The sequence below is a fragment of the Macaca mulatta genome, chromosome 6 (assembly GCF_049350105.2).
Source record: "Macaca mulatta isolate MMU2019108-1 chromosome 6, T2T-MMU8v2.0, whole genome shotgun sequence".
NCBI classification, from domain to species: Eukaryota; Metazoa; Chordata; class Mammalia; order Primates; family Cercopithecidae; genus Macaca; species Macaca mulatta.
In genome coordinates, this window is record NC_133411.1 from 188,158,809 (window position 1) to 188,176,069 (window position 17,261).

General features: G+C 56.2%; 1 protein-coding gene across 1 annotated transcript in view; it reads right to left on the reverse strand.

Annotated features, from left to right (window-relative positions):
* Positions 1-17,261, reverse strand: part of ADAMTS2 (ADAM metallopeptidase with thrombospondin type 1 motif 2) — a 311,641-nt gene that overhangs the window by 145,637 nt on the left and 148,743 nt on the right. Inside the window, exon 5 of the mRNA XM_028849988.2 lies at positions 3,602-3,685. Within this exon, the coding sequence (XP_028705821.2) occupies positions 3,602-3,685 (84 nt within the window). The remainder of the gene's footprint in view (positions 1-3,601; positions 3,686-17,261) is intronic.

A 17,261-nucleotide genomic window follows, 5' to 3' on the forward strand; every position in this document is an offset into this window, starting at 1 on the left:
GACTGTGGTCACATACTCCTCCTACCTACCCGACTGCGGTCACACACTGTTTCTACCTACCTGAGGCAGTTAAGGAAAAAAAAGGAAAGGAAAAGAAAAGGCTTAGGGCCGGGACAATGTAGTTAGAGCCTGCTAAGGAACAGTTAATAAAGGAGGCTTTATTCCATGAAGTACTCAAGACTGGGAAGGAGCAGACACTTTGGAGGCCAACTAAGACCCAAAGCTTTGCCAGCACTGGTACGCGATTAACCCTAGCCGATTACAAAAGTTTTCTTTTTAAACAATATAGGAGCAACCCGCGGGGGAAATGCAAGCTGCCACCTGGAACCCAGACCAATCAACGGGATAATCTTTTCTCCCCTTTCTAGCCCCAGGACTAGGAGTTTCCCATTTCTGGAAACTTCCAAAAGAGGATATAACTCTGTCCATCTCTCATGCCAAAGACTTGAAAATTCCTAAAACACCAGAGGATCCTGGCCAGGGAGGGACAGGCGGGAAGGCCGGAACAGAGAACTCCAGTGGAGGCAGGCAGAGAGCCACATGGGATAGCCCAAAGACCCCCCTCCTGTGAAAGGAGAGCTGGAACCAGATTGCTGGGCTGGGGCCCACCCCCAGGCCCTGCATCTGTGTGGTCCAAAGCCCACTGCCACAGACCTGGGATAGAGGGCTCAGCAAGCCTCCCTCTGCGCTCCCAGCCAGCATTCACTGGCAGAGGAGGCCCTGCATATCCCTCCTCCACTGACCACCCCTGGGCCTCCAAAGCGGCCGGCTGCAGAGAGCCTCCCAACAGCTTCCCAGCGGGCAGATGGTCCTGAATGCTTTCCTTTCTGCCAGAAGAAACATCTTGTTGTAGTCACATTACGTGTACTCTTTCTGATCTTTTAGTTTGTGCCTTCTCTCTTTTTTTCTAGATTAAATAGGCCAGAGGGTTGCTTTTTCCAAAGCTCTCTTATTCCTTGATTCTATGTGTTTCTTCTGTTTTCTAATGTATCTGTTTCTGCTTTTTCTGAATTATTTCCTTATGTTTGCTTTCCTTAGGTTTTTGGTTTTGCTGCTGCTGAAATTCATTCAAATGTATTGAGTTGAAGGCAGGGCTAATGTGTGTCAAACACATCACCCAAGGAAGAAGCTTTTGGAAAATATCTGTGAATTTGCCTCTGAATACAGCTTTAACCACATTCCATAAGATTTGACAGTAGTGCTCTTGTTTTTATTAATGTTCCAAACAGTCTGTAACTGCAATCCCAATATTCTCTTGCCTTGCTCTGTTGCCCAGGCTGGAGTGCAGTGGCGTGATCTCGGCTCACTGCAACCTCTGTCTCCTGGGTTCAAGCAATTCACCCACCCCAGTCTCCCAAGTAGCTGGGACTACAGGCACATGCCACCACACCCAGCTAATTTTTGTATTTTTTTGGTAAAGACAGGGTTTTACCACGTTGGCCAGGCTGGTCTTGAACTCCTGACCTCAAGTGATCTACTCACCTTGGCCTCCCAAAGTGCTAGGATTACAGGTGTGAGTGACCGTGCCCGGTCCCTAGCAGGTTTTTTTTTTTTTTTTTTAAGTTTTCAAATGAATTTTATTTTTTTAGGTTTATAAATTCTGCTGCCCCCACCCCTAGTTTTAGGCATTTCATCAGAGAACATGGACGAAATCGTTTTTGCTGTATAAAATTCACATTTTCTTTATGACCCAAAACACTTCTATAATTTTTAAGTGTTTTACGATTCCTCAGAAAGCAGGTACATCCTTTTTTCTGTAGAGCAAGGGAAACGGTGATATAACCACTAATTTAACTTTACTCATTGTGTCACTCAAAAATTCTATGCCTTATTAGCATCTAATCTGTGAAAGGCTTTGGAAAGGGTATCAGAGACTCTCATAGTTAGGTTTTTGCCAACTTCCCCTTGGTTCCAAGGATCTGCTTTGGGATGTTTTGTGTTCTCTTGGGGTGCATAAAGGCCTGTAACTGGCATCCGCCCTGTGGGTGCCTTTGGTCACTGTGCAATGAGGTGCTTGGTGGGTGTAGGGAAGTGGCCCCAAACCTACTTAGTATTCCTGGGATCCCTTCTGCCACCGGAGCCCTTCGTCGTCATTTTCACGTCGTGTGCCTTGTAAGTTGCATGCAGTTTTTTATTTTTTGAGACTGAGATTCTCTTTGAACAGAGTTCAACCTTTATATAATTATCTGATGTGTTTGATCCTATTATGATTTGATTTTCTATGCACAGTCAGACCGCAGGCTTGAATTCAGCTGTCTGAGTGAGAAGCCTGACTCCTCAGGTGCTGGGTGGCCCTGGCTGCTGACCTGGGCCTGCCACTAAGTCACATTAAGCCTTGGTGTTCTTATCTGTGAAATGGGCAGAGTCACAGAGTGCACCCCTCCATCTGCCCTGTAGATTAAGGCATTCATCCGTGCAAAGTGCTTCCCACACGGCTGGTACAGGCACTTTGCAGTCCACACTGGCCGCATCGTGGGGCTGCTCTCTTCCTCTATCTCTGTCTGCACGGCATCCTGTGTTTCCATCCCAGGTCACTGTCCCTGGCGGCTACACACCCATGCCCACTGCCAGGAAAGGGTGTCCCAGGTTTGGCTGCAAAAGGAAATGGGACGGGCAAGAGGGCCCAGCGGGGACAGCAGCTGAGGCCAGAGGAGAGGAGGCCACAGATTTGATACAGGGACAGGAGTCCACGGGAGGGTCGTGTAAACCACGTGTTTCTGAGGCTTTGACATCCGAACCTTGCTGACTCCGGAGGGACGGCCCCCACCACCAGTGGTAAGCAATGCTTAGAGACAGGAAACAACTCATCCACGGGCACATTTTTCAGATACAAACCAACCAATCCAGCGCCCATGTCCCCAGCCACCTCCTTGTCAGACTTCGCACTCTGAGCCACTGTCCACCTGCCCTCATTACCCAGGGCCAGGTATCAGAAAACTCAGGACCGCTCCACTCCCCAGAGCCCTGCTGGAATTATTCAAACTGGCCGGCCTGAAGCCAGCTCACCCTGCTGGAATTATTCAAACTGGCCGACCTGAAGCCAGCTCACCCTGCTGGAATTATTCAAACTGGCCGACCTGAAGCCAGCTCACCCTGCTGGAATTATTCAAACTGGCCGACCTGAAGCCAGCTCACCCTGCTGGAATTATTCAAACTGGCCGGCCTGAAGCCAGCTCACCCTGCTGGAATTATTCAAACTGGCCGGCCTGAAGCCAGCTCACCCTGTCTCCGCTGGTCCTTCCTGCAGAAACAACACGGACTCAGGCCGCTGTTTACCCAACTCCCTCTGCCTCCTGACCAACGCTGGTGCCTCCCTGTGTGACCCCCGCGGCCTGGTATGTCTCTTCCTCTAGGGATCTGGGAGTAACAGACGCTTTTCAGTGAACGATAGTAATGGCCACATTTTTAAAACTAGCGGTGAAAGGGAGCAGGATCTAGGGGCGGCTCATGAGTGTCTTGTTTCTTATAGGAACCTCAGGGGAGGCAGGGAGAGGCAGGGTGGTTCTGGCAAATGCAAACGCTCTCCCAGGAGGCCCATGCCTCCCCCCCGGGCCCCTCACTCTGCGTGGGAGGCAGGCCAGGCTGGCCACAGTGCACTCACCTTCCCATAGCTTAGGAGGATGATCCGCACCAGGACCACATTGATGTGGGCACCCAAGGACTCGTCATGGTAGATTTCATTGACCTGAAAGAAACAGGGAGGCGTCAGCAGGAACCACAGGTCCTAGGACCGGCTCTGGCTCTGCCAATGGGATGACCCCCCAACCGGCTCCCAGGCCTGGGACCCCCCACCCGCTCCTTCCTCTTCCCATGCTTTCCAGCCAGGCATCACTGTCATCTGGGAGCCATCTTGTGACCCTTCCCTCATTGTCCCCTACCCCCTGCCCCTCCAGGCTGCCCCCACTGCCTGCTGGGATCACTGCAGCTCTTTCCTGAGCAACCCCACCCACCAGCCCAGGGATTCCTCGCCTGGGGCCTGAACATGGAACGTGGGCAGGGAAAGCAGCCCTACACTTGCTGTGGCTTCCAACTGAAACACGACCTTCCCTTCAACAGTGAATGTGGGCAACGGGCCCCCGGGGCACAGGCGGGGCTGGGACTGGCCCTGGAAGAAGTCACTCCAAGCTGTTGCTGGTGGGTGTGGGGGTTACCGACGAGCATCGCTGCTTGGAAATGGGGGCGGGTCTAGGCCCACCACCAGGTATAATGTTTTAACATGTTAATTAAAAGCTCATTATTGCATCCCCAACGTGCTCTCCCTGTTCTGTTTTGATGGCGGGAGCTCCTGTAATCGCCATCCTCTGTACTTATCACTGTGGTTTTTTTTTTTTTTTTTTTTTTGAGACAGAATCTCGCTCTGTGGCCCAGGCTGGAGTGCAGTGGCGCGATCTCGGCTCACTGCAAGCTGTGCCTCCCAGGTTCACGCCATTCTCCTGCCTCCGCCTCCCGAGTAGCTGGGACTACAGATGCCCGCCACCACGCCCGGTTAATTTTTTGTATTTTTAGTAGAGACGGGGTTTCACTGTGTTAGCCAGGATGGTCTCGATCTCCTGACCTCGTGATCCGCCTGCCTTGGCCTCCCAAAGTGCTGGGATTACAGGCGTGAGCCACCGCGCCCGGCCCACAGTGGTATTCTTACATGTGTTTCATTCTTCCCATTTAAAACCATTATTCTGAGCAGGTGCCAATGGGCTTCAGCAGATGTCAAAGGGATCCATGGCACGAAAACAGGGGGTGAACTCCCCTTCCACAGAACACAGCCAGCAAGACCCTCCAGAAACACAGGTCATGTTACCCCGGGCTGGAGGCTGCTAGGGGCTTCCTTCGCACTGAGCCCCACCCTCCAGCTTCCCACCACACACACCCAGGACCCTCCCTAGCACAGCCCCCTCCCTGTCACCTCCTTTGTTGACCAAAGCCTACTCCTCCTTGAGGCCAGCTCAGCGGTCACTTCCCCCTGGAAGGCCCCCCGCAGGCCTGATCCGCTCCTCATCAAGCACAAGGTGTATTATTCCTGGAGCCCTCTGTGTGCCCTCGTGGGCTGGGCAGCCACCTGCATCCTCCCTGCTTGCACGCCCAGGGCCAGGCTGAGCAGCGCCTGGCAGGTACTCAGGGATACCCGCTGACAGGCTCAAGACATTGGCACCATCAGGAAGTGGAGAAGCAGGAACTGGCCACGCACCCCTCCCCACGTGCAGACCGAGCCCAGGGGCTGCTGACGGGCTCCAGACATGGCCAAGACATGCTTCCTGGAGCCTGCTGCCATGTCAGGCCAGCACACACTGCTGCACTCCAATCTGTAGAGCCTCCATCTGAGCAACAGTCATTGCTACCTCGAAACAGTGGGGAGGCACCTCAGGAAACCTGAGGGTTAACAAGGAGAATCACATCATGATGGATGGGTGGACAGGCACACAGGGCATGCAAGACAAGGATCCTGGGGCCCGCTGGCATTGGTGCTGGGAACAAAGATGGCACCAATCGTGGGGCAGGGTTCGTGAGCATGCAGGCCCCTGCTAAGGGGACCATCCAGCCCCAGCACAGCTCCTCCCAGCAACTGCTGCCCAGCAAATCTACGTCTGATTGTAAATGGGCTCCCACAAGTCTCCCTTCTCTTTCCTATAGGCAAGGGACGACTCATCAGACCCACAGGAGCTCTGAGCCGTGGGTGTCTGGGGAGGGTGGGTCGGCAACCCCTGTGGGCGCTGACGGTTATCCTCTAGACCCCCAGGGACCCATCTCGCCCCTGCGGCTGACAAGGTGGAGCTCTGAGGAGGGCACCCAGGTCCCCAGGAAGCCTTGCCATTTGGCCGTCGCCCTCCGTTTCCTCTGTAAAATGAGGATCGCTGCCCCCCATCACAAAGCTGTTGTGGGGATGAAATCTCCAATGGAATGGTGCTTGTGCAAACAATGAAATGGTTTCTTCTTCACTGCTGGTAAACCATCGTGCCCTGCAGCGCCCTGCGAGGTGCTGGGGGTAGGGTATGCACCCCTGAACCACAGAAGTCCTTGCCCAGCTTTGAGGGTCAGACTAGATTTTTTAGTCCATGCTGGCACAGTAGCCTTAAAAGCCAGTTTTTCTTAAGAAAGAAGGGGTTTCTTTAACTGTCCACAGTATCGCTTTCTCTATCACAACAGAGCCTGGCCAGCTTGGCTCACGGAGTCTGACTGTAGAAATGAAGACCTTGACGGAGGGAAGGTCCCACTGCAGCTGACGGGAGCAGAACAGAGGGGAGGGGAGGGGAGGGAAAAGGCCAGGGAAGAGGGGCCCGGCTTCTCCTCATCCCCAACCCCAACCTCGCAGGTCATACAGAACAGTCCTGACATCTGAGAAGGAAGGAAAAGCGAGAGAGCTTGATCCTGGCTGCTGCCTGGGACCTGAGAGGGGACAAGTTCCTAGCGGTAGGAGTGGCTTCCCGGGCCCGAGTGGAGGCCCAGCCTGCTCAGGCCTGAGAGGGTGGCCCAGGTCCCAGCTGTGCGTGGCAGATGCCAGGGTCCCCTGCACCCCAGGGACACACAGGCAAGACAGCTGGGGACTGGCTTGCGGTTTACCTGGCTCTAGGGGGCACCGCCAGGCTCCAGAGCAAGCCCAGAGGACACTGGCCTACAAGAGAGGGAGGCAAGCCTACTCGCAAGGCTGCTGCAGAGAGGACACGCCCCTACTGCCCCCACCAGTCCTCTGCCTGCAAATCGGGCTTTTGGGAGGTAATTAGGGGTAGATGAGTTCGTGGGGGTGGGACCCTCATGATAGGGCTAGTGTCCTATAGGAACAGACACCAGAGAGCCTGCGTCCTCTCCCTCTGCCATGGGAGGACCCAGCAAGAAGGTGGCTGTCTGCAAACCAGGAAGAGGGTCCTCACTGGGGAATGACCCAGCTGGCAACACGATCTTTAAATTCTTAGTCCCCAGAACTGTGGGAAATGATTTCCTGTGATGCAAGCCCCTGGGTCTATGGCACTTTGTTATACCAGCCCAAGCGGAATGAGACAAAGGCTTTATGGGGAAGAGACGGAGCCACCTCCCGCAGGCCAGACTGTAGCCTTCCTTCTATCCTGGGGCTGAGTGCCTGAGATGAGGGCAGTACCAGATATAGGAACGAAAGCAAGCCCCAGCCAGCTGCGGTGGCTCACGCTTGCAATCCCAGCACTTTGTAAGGCCGAAGCAGGTGGATCACCTGAGGTCAGAAGTTCAAGACCAGCCTGGCCAACATGGTGAAACCCTGTCTCTACTAAAAATACAAAATTAGCCAGGCATGGTGGCGGGCGCTTGTAATCCCAGCTGCTCGGGAGGCTGAGGCAGAAGAATCACTTGAATCCAGGAGGTGGAAGTTGCAGTGAGCCGAGACTGCGCCATTGCACTCCAGCCTGAGCGACAGAGCGAGACTGTCTCAAAAAAAATAGAATGAAAGAAAGTTGCATTTTTTCCCCCATGGTTGAGCCTAAGGTGTAAATGCCAACCTCACCATCCACACAGACCCTCAGCATAGCCACGGGTCCCTCACAGGTTCTCAATGGGACTTCTCAAACTGAACTGATCCTGGCCTCTCGTGCAGCCCACCACACCCTGGGACCCAGAATGGCCTGGGCGAGGCTGGCCTGGTCTCTCCTTCCCCACTGGCCTGAGGCTGGCACCCAGCAGACCCAGCAGAGCCACTGCGTCACCATGAATTGTGGCTCTGAGTGGATCAGAACCAGTACAGAGCCAGCCCTCCTGCCAGGAGGCGGAGAGGGACGCTCAGATGCCACAAGACCAGCTCCAGGATCACGGGCCTTGAGGGAAAGGCAGGGAACCAGAGGACATATTAGTGGGAATCTGCCCACTGGGGCCTGGGTCCCCCTAAGGATGTGGCATGTCATGAGACCTGAGAAACAGAACAGGTTAGCTCAGCAAAGCAGGCTGGCGCTCCCGGCAGAGGAGGCAGCCCATGCGAACCTCCCAGGGTTGGAAGCAGCGAGGCACCTTCCAAGCACGGAGGGGATGCAGAAGGGACGCTCCAGCAGAGGAGGTGGGAGGGGAGCACTGAGGCCAGACCACAAGGTCAGGAGGATTTTAAATCCACTCTAAGAGCAATGGGAGAACACGGAGGAAGGATGATGGCAGTGCATTTAAGAAGCTTACACCAGGTGTCTTATGGAAAGTAGATGGAAGGGGTCATGATGTGGGAATGTGGGGTTCAGCTTTGGGGATGAGTGCAGAGAAGGGACAGATGTGAGGGATGATGTGGATTGGAATGGGGGTCATCGGCCCGCCTGAGCAGGTGGAGGCTGGGGCTCTGGGAAGGGCGTGCTGGCAGCTCCCACAGGGCGGAGGGAGGAGAGGCGGGGCTGGCTCTCTCCTGGCTCCCGGCCAGGCCCTGCCCCTCAGGACACAGGATCTTCCGCTCTCCTAGCACTGCCCCTGGGGCCGAAGGTGGCAGCTCTCATCTCAGGAAGGAATCTCGTGTCCTTCTGGAACATTGGGAAGATCTAATCCTGCTCCCTGATTTGGGACAGGAGGCGACCAACCATTCCAAAAGCCCTGCCGCCGGGCATCGAACTCCCTGGGACAGACCCTCAGGCTCACATTCTGCTTGGAGGTGGGGTCGAGGCGGCTGAGCCCAGGGTGTCAGGCTGCTAGGCGTGGGGCCCTGGCTGGGGAGCCCCACTGTGGGGCTGTCTGCCAGCAGCCAGCTCCCACCTCCTGCGCTGGGTGCCCTGGCCCTGGCCTCTGGAAGCCTCAGATGATTCGGAGATGAACTGGGGTCCCCTGGCTGCTGAGGAGCTGGAGAGGGGTTACCTTCAAATGCTCCCAGCAGGTAGCCAGGAGGAAGGAGGCCGGGCCGCAGCCAAGGCCCCCTCGTGAAGGCTCCCTCTGCGAGCCCTCCCTGGCAGCCTTCCACTGTGGTGTGCTCTCCCTGATCCTCTCCCCAGGAAGCCTCTGTCCTTCCTCTCTTCCACACCAGAGCAGCACACTGTGCCCCAGGCATCCCTCCTCTCTGCAGGCAGGCCTGAGCGAAGCCATGGTGGGGCTTGTGATGGCCTCCTGGCTCCTCTGGGTGGCCGCTGGGCCTGGAATCCTGTTCCAGAGCCCTCACCATGGTCCCTCCCAGCAGTCAGGAACCCCATGGGGCACTGTGGCCCAGAGACCACTGACCGCTGGCCTGGGTGGTTCTCCTGCCCCTGCCTGTGCTGTGGCAAAGTCCAGCCCACAGTCCGGGGCTGGGCTCCTTCTGCTGTCTGGCCTCTCAGTTTCCGTAGGTTAATACGATACCTCAGGAACACACATGGCGGGCGGGCAGGCAGGGTTTGGCGGGTGGGCAGGCAGGGTCTGTGGGGCATGAGATGCAGGGGCGCTCCACAATGTCCTTGTCCTCCACAGGCGTGAGGAGTGAGCCCCGTCCCGTCCCCCTCTACCATCCCAGGGCTCTACGTGCTTTTCAGGGGGCTGCAAAATTGCCACCGTTTGCTGCGCAGCCCTGGCCCCTCACAGGTTCTCAGTGGGACTTCTCAAACGGAACCTGGGCACGGGAACCACTGCAAGAAATCAGTGCAATTCCCGACAAAACACTGGCATCCTCAACAAGGACACAGCTGCAACATTTCCGCAGAGCAGAGGGTTGACTGATGTGGCAAAAAGAGCAGCTGAAGACAGAAGGTGGCCTCCACGTGCCTGCCTCCCTCACATCCCCGGCCCCACCCACTTTCCCCTGGCCCCACCCACTTTCTCTCCCAGACAGGAGACAGGTGGTAGGGCTCCCCAACAGCTCCCCTCATGTCCTCCCCACCGCCCCCGACACACACACCATTCTTCACTACGATCACCCCGAGGAAGAGATCTCACCTTCCCCGTCCGCTGTCTAAAACCCTCAATGGCTCCCCAGTGCCTTCAGAGGCAGGGCCCAGCCACTCTGCCTGCCATTCAGAGCCCTTTCCACGCTGGCCCTGTCTAGCTTCTCCATGCCCTACTTCAGATACTTCCCCACACGGCACCCTTGCTCCTGACAGCCCAGCCAGCCTTCCCCAGAGCCGGCTGCCCTCTCCTGCTGCCTGTGCATTGGTTCAGACCTGGAATCCTCACTCTCCCTGACCAGCCCCTGAATTCTTTAGATATCTCAAGAGCATTTGAAAAAAAAAAAAAGACTCATCCCAAAAAATATATTTAAAAGGAAGGAGGCAGTGACCACCTTGCTTAAACCCTTCCTACCCAAGGCGTGAGACCACAGTTCCTGGCATGACCTCCAGGACAGGAGGTCTGCTGCATCTTCTCAGGCTGCCCTGGCCCTGCTCCCTGCGCTCCAGCGGCTAGCCTGGCTGCTCCTTGCACAGGGAGCCTGTCTCCACCTCAGGAACTTTGGACTTGCAGTGCAACTGCTCCCAGCAGTGTCTGGCCCACAGTAGGTGCTCAATAAACAGTTGTTGAATGAATGGAGTGAATCACTTTGAAGATATGGAATAACCAGAAATGGGCCAAATGTATGACCCAGCATAGGCCGGTGACCCCTGTCACGGGGAAGCCCCTAGCTAAGGCCTCGCCTCGGCTACCCCCAGCAGCCCTGGGGCCTCCCCCGCATCCCCCCTCCCCAAGGCCTGTGTGTGCTGGGGGGAAGCAGCTCTGCTTTCCCAGGTTGCAGGGGGAGGGGAAGCCCAGGGACGATGCCCTTGAGTCCTGTCTGCGAAATTGATCCTGGAATCTTTAAACCTTGGGGGGAAATGTTCAAAGCCGCAGCCATCTTTGTGCGGAGAGAGGCCAAAGGCTCTCTTGTTTGGGGAAATACGTTGTAATGTGCCTTTCGCTTATGCAAAGATGCAGCCAAGTTTCTGTTCTGGAATAGACAATGAGGAAGGAGCGGCTCTGCATGACAATGTAAAAGTTTGCCTCCGCTGGTGGCAGAGTTCCACCCTGGGGACGGTGAGCCCTGGGAGGTGGCCTGAGGCTGCTGGGCAGAGGTGACTTTGTCCTCTGCCAAGGCAGGGAAGGGGGCAGAAACAGGGAACCGGCTTAGGTTCCCTACTAGGGAAGGCTGCTGGCCCGCCAGCTGCAGAGGAGACGGGCAGGGGCACTGGAACAGCGGCCACCCCAACCTTCAGGAAGGTTCCCATCTCCTTCGCTCGGCTGAGCTTTGGGCCACCAGAGGCAGCCTATGACCCACCGGGCAAAACCATGGCCAGGAGCAAGCCAGGCCTGCAAAGTCTGTCAGAGGCCTGGGGGAGGGGGACCTGCTGCTCTATGACTTCTCTGGGACCCCCTGAAATAAGTGAGGAGAGGGCTGTTCTCTCTGTGGCCCCTTCGGAGGCCAGGCTTGGACCACCGAGGTGGAGGCAGAGAAGAGAGCGCAGCCAGAAGTCAGGGAGAGAGGTCTGCTGGCCTCGGGGAGGAACGTTTCATCTGTGTACACTGCATACGGTGCCTAAACGGGGCTGCCAGAGCCTGGGCTTATCATGAGAATAAATGTTCCCACGGCATCGCTGCTTCACCCCCTGGCTTCTCAGCAAATGCTTCAGAGGCAATGCGAGAAGAAACATGACTCTTGCTCAAAATATCAAACTATCATGGAATGGAAATGGCCAGGATCAGAATTACTGGGGTCAGATCATACATCAAAAAGCCAGGCGGTCAGAGCCCCCTCCTTCAATACCCAGTGCGAGAACACTCTGCCCAAGGCCACCCCCTCACTCCTCAGGCGCCGTCTCCTGTGCCCGTCCACACTCTGCTGATACCTCTGCAGGTGCCTCGGGGGGGGGACGGGGCTCCTCCACCCCCAGACCAGCTGATCAATGCACAGAGCCCAGCAGAGGCTAAGAGGCACGTGCTGTGCTCGAGAGATATGTGTGGCACTCCAGCAGGCACGCTGAGAAGACAAATTGCATGACAAACCTTCCCGGGTTTGTACTAACAACTGCAAGAGGCTGCCCCTCCCCCTCTCCGGAGTTTGGGGGGTTAGCAGAGCATTGGGGGCGATATTCCCACTCCGAGGTGGACTGCATGGTGCCAGCATGGGGATTCTGCCACAATCCTGCCATGTGACTTGGGGCCAGTTACTTAACCTATCTGGGCCTCAGTTTCCTTATCTGTAAAATGGAGATAATAATAGTCCCTGTGTCTCAGGGTTGTTTCAGGTTGAAGCAACAATGAAACTTGTCACACGCGTCCGTGTGGAGAGACCACCAAACAGGCTTTGTGTGAGCAATAAAGCTTTTTAATCACCTGGGTGCAGGCGGGCTGAGTCGGTAAAGAGAGTCAGCAAAGCATGGTGGAATTGTCATTAGTTCTTATTAGGTTTGGGATAGGTGGTGGAGTTAGGAGCAATTTTTTGTGGGCAGGGGGTGGATCTTACAAAATACATTCTCAAGTGGGGGAGAATATTGCAAAGTACCTTCTTAAGGGCAGGGGAGAATATTACAAAGTACCTTCTCCAGGGTGGGGAGGGTGTATAGTATAAAGCACATTCACAAGGGCGGGGGAATATCACAAAGTACTTATCACAAGGGCGGGGAGAGTGTATTGTCACAAAGTCAACTGATTGGTTAGGGTGGGGCGGAAACATCACAATGGGAGATGCCATCAGTTAAGGCAGGAACTGGCTCTTTTCACTTCTTTTGTAGATCTTCAGTTGCTTCAGGCCATCTGAATGTATACGTTCAGGTCACAGGGGATATGATGGCTTAGCTTGGTCTCAGAGGCCTGACGCTCCTGTCTTCTTATATTAATAAGAAAAACAAAACAAAATAGTGGTGAAGTGCTGGGGCAGTGAAAATTTTGGGGGGTGGTATGGCGAGATAACGGGCAATGTTTCTCAGGGCTGCCTGGAGTGGGATTAGGGGCAGCGTGGGAACCTATAGTGGGAGAGATTAAACTGAAGAAAGAGTTTGGGGTAACAGGTGATATTGTGGGGTTGTTAAAAGAGTATTTGTTGTTTAGAATGATTGGTGATGGCCTGGATGTGGTTTTGTATGAATTAGAAAATTAAACGGAAGACACAAGGTCCGAATAAAAGGAGAAAAATAGGTATTAGAGGACTAAGAATTGGGAGGACCCAGGGCATCCAATCAGAGAGTGCCCAAGGGGCTTCAGCGTAATTATTTGCTTGGTTGGCGAGTTTTTTGGGCTCTATCCTTAAGTTTTTTTATGTTGTCATATACCGGGCCAGATTGATTTAGGTAAAAACAACACCCAGGTGATTAAAAAGCTTTATTGCTCACACAAAGCCTGTTGGTGGTCTCTTCACACGGACGCGTGTGACAAAAGTGAAATCCCCAACACCTAGTACAGGCTCAATGAGGTTGTCATCAAATCGGCTGGGCGTGGTGGCTCATGCCTGGAATCCCAGCACTTTGGGAGGCCAAGGCGGGCGGATCACGAGGTCAGGAGTTCGAGACCATCCTGGCTGACATGGTGAAACCCCGTCTCTACTAAAAATACAAAAAATTAGCCAAGCGAGGTGGCGGGCGCCTGTAGTCCCAGCTACTTGGGAGGCTGAGGCCAGGGAATGGCGTGAACCCGGGAGGCGGAGCTTGCAGTGAGCCGAGATCGTGCCACTGTACTCCAGCCTGGGCGACAGAGAGACACTCCGTCTCAAAAAGAAAAAAAAAAAAAAAAGAAATTGTCATCAAATTACAGGAGGGTCCAATAGCCCAAGCTGTTTCCCTGGGACCCCACGAGCAGAATGGTCCAAGGGGCTTCACCCTTACACCCACCCTGGCTTTCCTCCTGGCCATCACCATGGGGAGGGGTCTGAGTGAACAGCTTGCGCATGTCCCTGTGTTTTCCGGAGCTGGAGGGGCTGCCGTGCCCAGGCCCGTCTGCAAGTGTGACCCAGCCCTGGAGCTCTCCCTGCTGGCTGAGTCGCCTTGGGGAAACAACAGCCATGCCACCACTTAGACTGACCTTCCCACTCGCCGGCCGGACGCCTCATCAGACAGGGAAATGCTGCAGAACGGGGAAGGACCAGTGCTGCTGAGGCCGCAGGACACGGAAGGACACGGCCGAGGCCGCAGGCCAGAGCCCAGTGTCCCCCAGGGGCCTCCTGGCCGCTGCGAGCCACTGACAGGGAAAGGCCGAGAAGAGTCAGGGATTCTGATTCTTGCTGGCAGTGGCTGCGGGATGGCCCTGCCTCCCTGGAACTCTGCTGAGCTTGTCGGCTGTCCCTGGCCACAGAGCCCTGGGGGGCTCAGTGTGGGGTTCCCTTTCAAAGAGGGGCTCCAAGTGTCTAGGACTTGTGCCACCCCCGGCCCTGGCACCCCCCCACACGCCCGCCTCAGAGCCTGTGCGGCACGGCCCATCCCCTGTGACTGAGCTCAGTCACCTGGGTACGTTCGGGCACCACCATGTAATTTGAGAACAATGCATTTTTATTCCCCTGCACATCATATTCTGCTGCTGCTCTGTCACCAGTTTGACCTAGGGAAAGAGGGAAGGAAAATGCCGCTATGGGAGGAAAGGGCCGTGGCATCAGGGGACAGGAACGGTGTGGGGGAGGGGGGTGGCGAGCATGCTGCCAGGGCGGGGGGCGGGCTGCTGAGCTCACACCAGGCTTGGAGCCGGAGCCCTATCCCTACCGCTGCCCCTGCCTTAGGGTGAGATGCAGATAGTCCCTGGGGTTCTGAGCTCCACTTCCCACTGAGATGAGACCCTCTGCTGAGGGTGGTGTCCGGTCCACACGGTGGCTAGGCAGGTGGTTAGAATGGAGAGGGATCTCATGTTAATGACTGGGCCTCAGGCAGCACGTGGATGTCCCCAGCTCCAGAGGGGTGTGTGGGGGCTGCAGCAGCTCCTGCTGATGAGGGCCAGGGCGTGGGTAGCTGGCAGTGGCTGGCAGAGGCTGCAGAGTGGGCACCCATCAAGGCATAGGGCTCGGACTGGGCAGGGGTCCAGCACGCCTAAGTGGCCCAGACGTCAGACCTGACCACCTCAGAGCAAAACTGAGGAGGACTCAGGCCAGCCTCCCTACGCCCCAGGCATCCATGCATGATAAGGAAGAAGGGAGGAGCCCTGACAGAGCAGGTACGAACCCCTCAGAGACTGAGAAGGCATGAGAGAGGGCCGCAGGCCATCACCTTGCAGTGTGCTCCTCGACCTGGGCAGGGGCTCCCAAGGCACTCAGAGCACAGGGCAAGAGTCAGGTGACGGCTGCAAGAAGGGTCCTGCATTACAAGCTCACGGCAAGGGTCCGCACGGCGAGCACATCCCTCCCTGAAAGTGCAGTCATGCGGGGTGCTTTCCAACACCCAGAGCACAGGCGTTCCAGCGCCTCTTGGGCCAGGCTCACTGCCAGGCGTGGGTGGGAGGTCATGCGGGCTGCACCCAGGCTTCCATCCTCCTGTCTGGCTGCAGGGAAGTCTCCCTTGCTCTGTGAACATTCCCACGGGGCGCCCTATGCTGCCTCGGGTGCTCTCCCATCCCAGTAACTTCCTGGCACCATCATAATCTCCAGTCACCTTCGTTTGTTAGCTGCCTGTCCCTCTCCACTAGACAGGGATTCTTCTGCATCCTTGCTGATGCGTCCTGGGTGCCCGTACTCTCGTGTTTCCCCAGACTTCAGGACCAAGGCCAAGTTCAGCCTCATGTGCCCTCTCCCACCCCCGCGGGCTCCCCAGGGTGGCCAAAGGCTGGCACCTCTTTTGCACAAGCGGCCCCCTCTGTGTGCAGTTGTGCCCTCCCCACTTTCCACTTGGGAAACACCAACTCCGTGACCAAAACCAGCTCAAGGATCCCCCCACTGGGACTATCTCCATAACCAGGTGGAGACAGCTGACCGTCTCCTTTGGCTGCCAAGGCCCTGTCCTCGCTGTGCCAAAGCAAGCAGGTGGCCCCCATGAGAAAAAGCTCATCCAGCACAGGAGCTGGCTGGGGCTGTTCCCAGACACCATGGGCCGAATGAACAACGGCTCGCCTGGCTGGTCGGCTCTGATCTTCTCCGCCTGTGCTGAGTATTTCCCCGTGTGCGGCATCTTTCCCCTCCCACACCCCACAGGTGAGTGTTATCCCCATTGTATCGGTGAGGAAGCCGAGGCACAGAGATTGAGAGGCTCACAGAAGTGGGCGTGGGAGTCAGTACAGAAGCTCTGGTGAGCAATTCGGCAAAGCTGCTGCAACTAGAAACCGTATCCCGGGACCTGGCCATTCAGCTGTCAGCCTCGACGACGGAGACACAGCCTCTGCCATAGACGCGAAGGCATGAGGGCACCCAGCCACCAGGAGCTCCACACCCACAGACAGAGCTCATTTTTTATGGGAGGCTCTGAGATCACAGTTGCTTTATGGGAATTCATTTAGTCACTTATTCATTCAAAATAGATTTACTGGGCGCCTACTACGTGCCTGGCCTTTTCCAGGTACTCAGTGAAAAATCAGGTGGGCAGACCCTCTCTGGGCCCAGTACAAAGTCACCTTTGTGGGAGTCCCTAACCCTCCTGAGACACACCACCAAGGAGACCCCTGGACTGGGGAGCAAGACCCAGGATTGCTTGACGGCAACTCAGCTCAGGGGGCAGCCCGGGAGGGGCCTTGGGAAGTGAGAGCCCGTGCCAGGCCAGCCTGGGAGCCCGGCGCAGCACATCATCGCCTCTGTCTGTGGTTCAGCTGTCACCTCCTTGCTGGAGCCTGCACAAGACAAGCTCTGAGGCTGCCTCAAGCTGTCAGCGGGTGTGCGGACGGCTGGCCCTCCTCGTCCACAGGGACTCAAACCCCCACTCTGACAACCACCAGCTCCCCACGGGAGGCCAAGGACAGGCTGCCGGGAGGCTTCCGCATCAGCTGTCAGGAGGTCTGCGGAGGAGGGAGGAGGTGGGGAGAGGCCCACTTGCGGGGAGGGTGTCGCACATTTCGGGAGGAAGCAGAGGTGAGACCCACCCACAGGACCCCCGTCAGAGTGTTCCTACCTGCTCACCGTCACTGGTCTGTCAGCCTCCCCAAACCTGCTGGAACATATGCTCCCTGCGGTCTGGATCCCGAGCTCACCACGACATCCCCAGCTCCTAAGGCTGCTCTATCCGTGTGCGCTAAAGGAGTGAGTAGGCAGTCGGGCGGCCCTCAGAACAGGACACAGTAGACGCAGAAGCCAAGGCAAAGCAAGAGGCAGAGCGGATGGTCTGTGGGGAGAGGCAGGTGTGGCCAGGAGACTCCAAATGCTGTGGGGAGGTCAGTGAGGCCTGAGATGAGAACCCGTGGAGCGTGCGGGGAGAGGCAGGTGTAGCCAGGAGACTCCAAATGCTGTGGGGAGGTCAGTGAGGCCTGAGATGAGAACCCATGGAGCATGCTAGGGGATTTGGGATCTCTGGATCTTC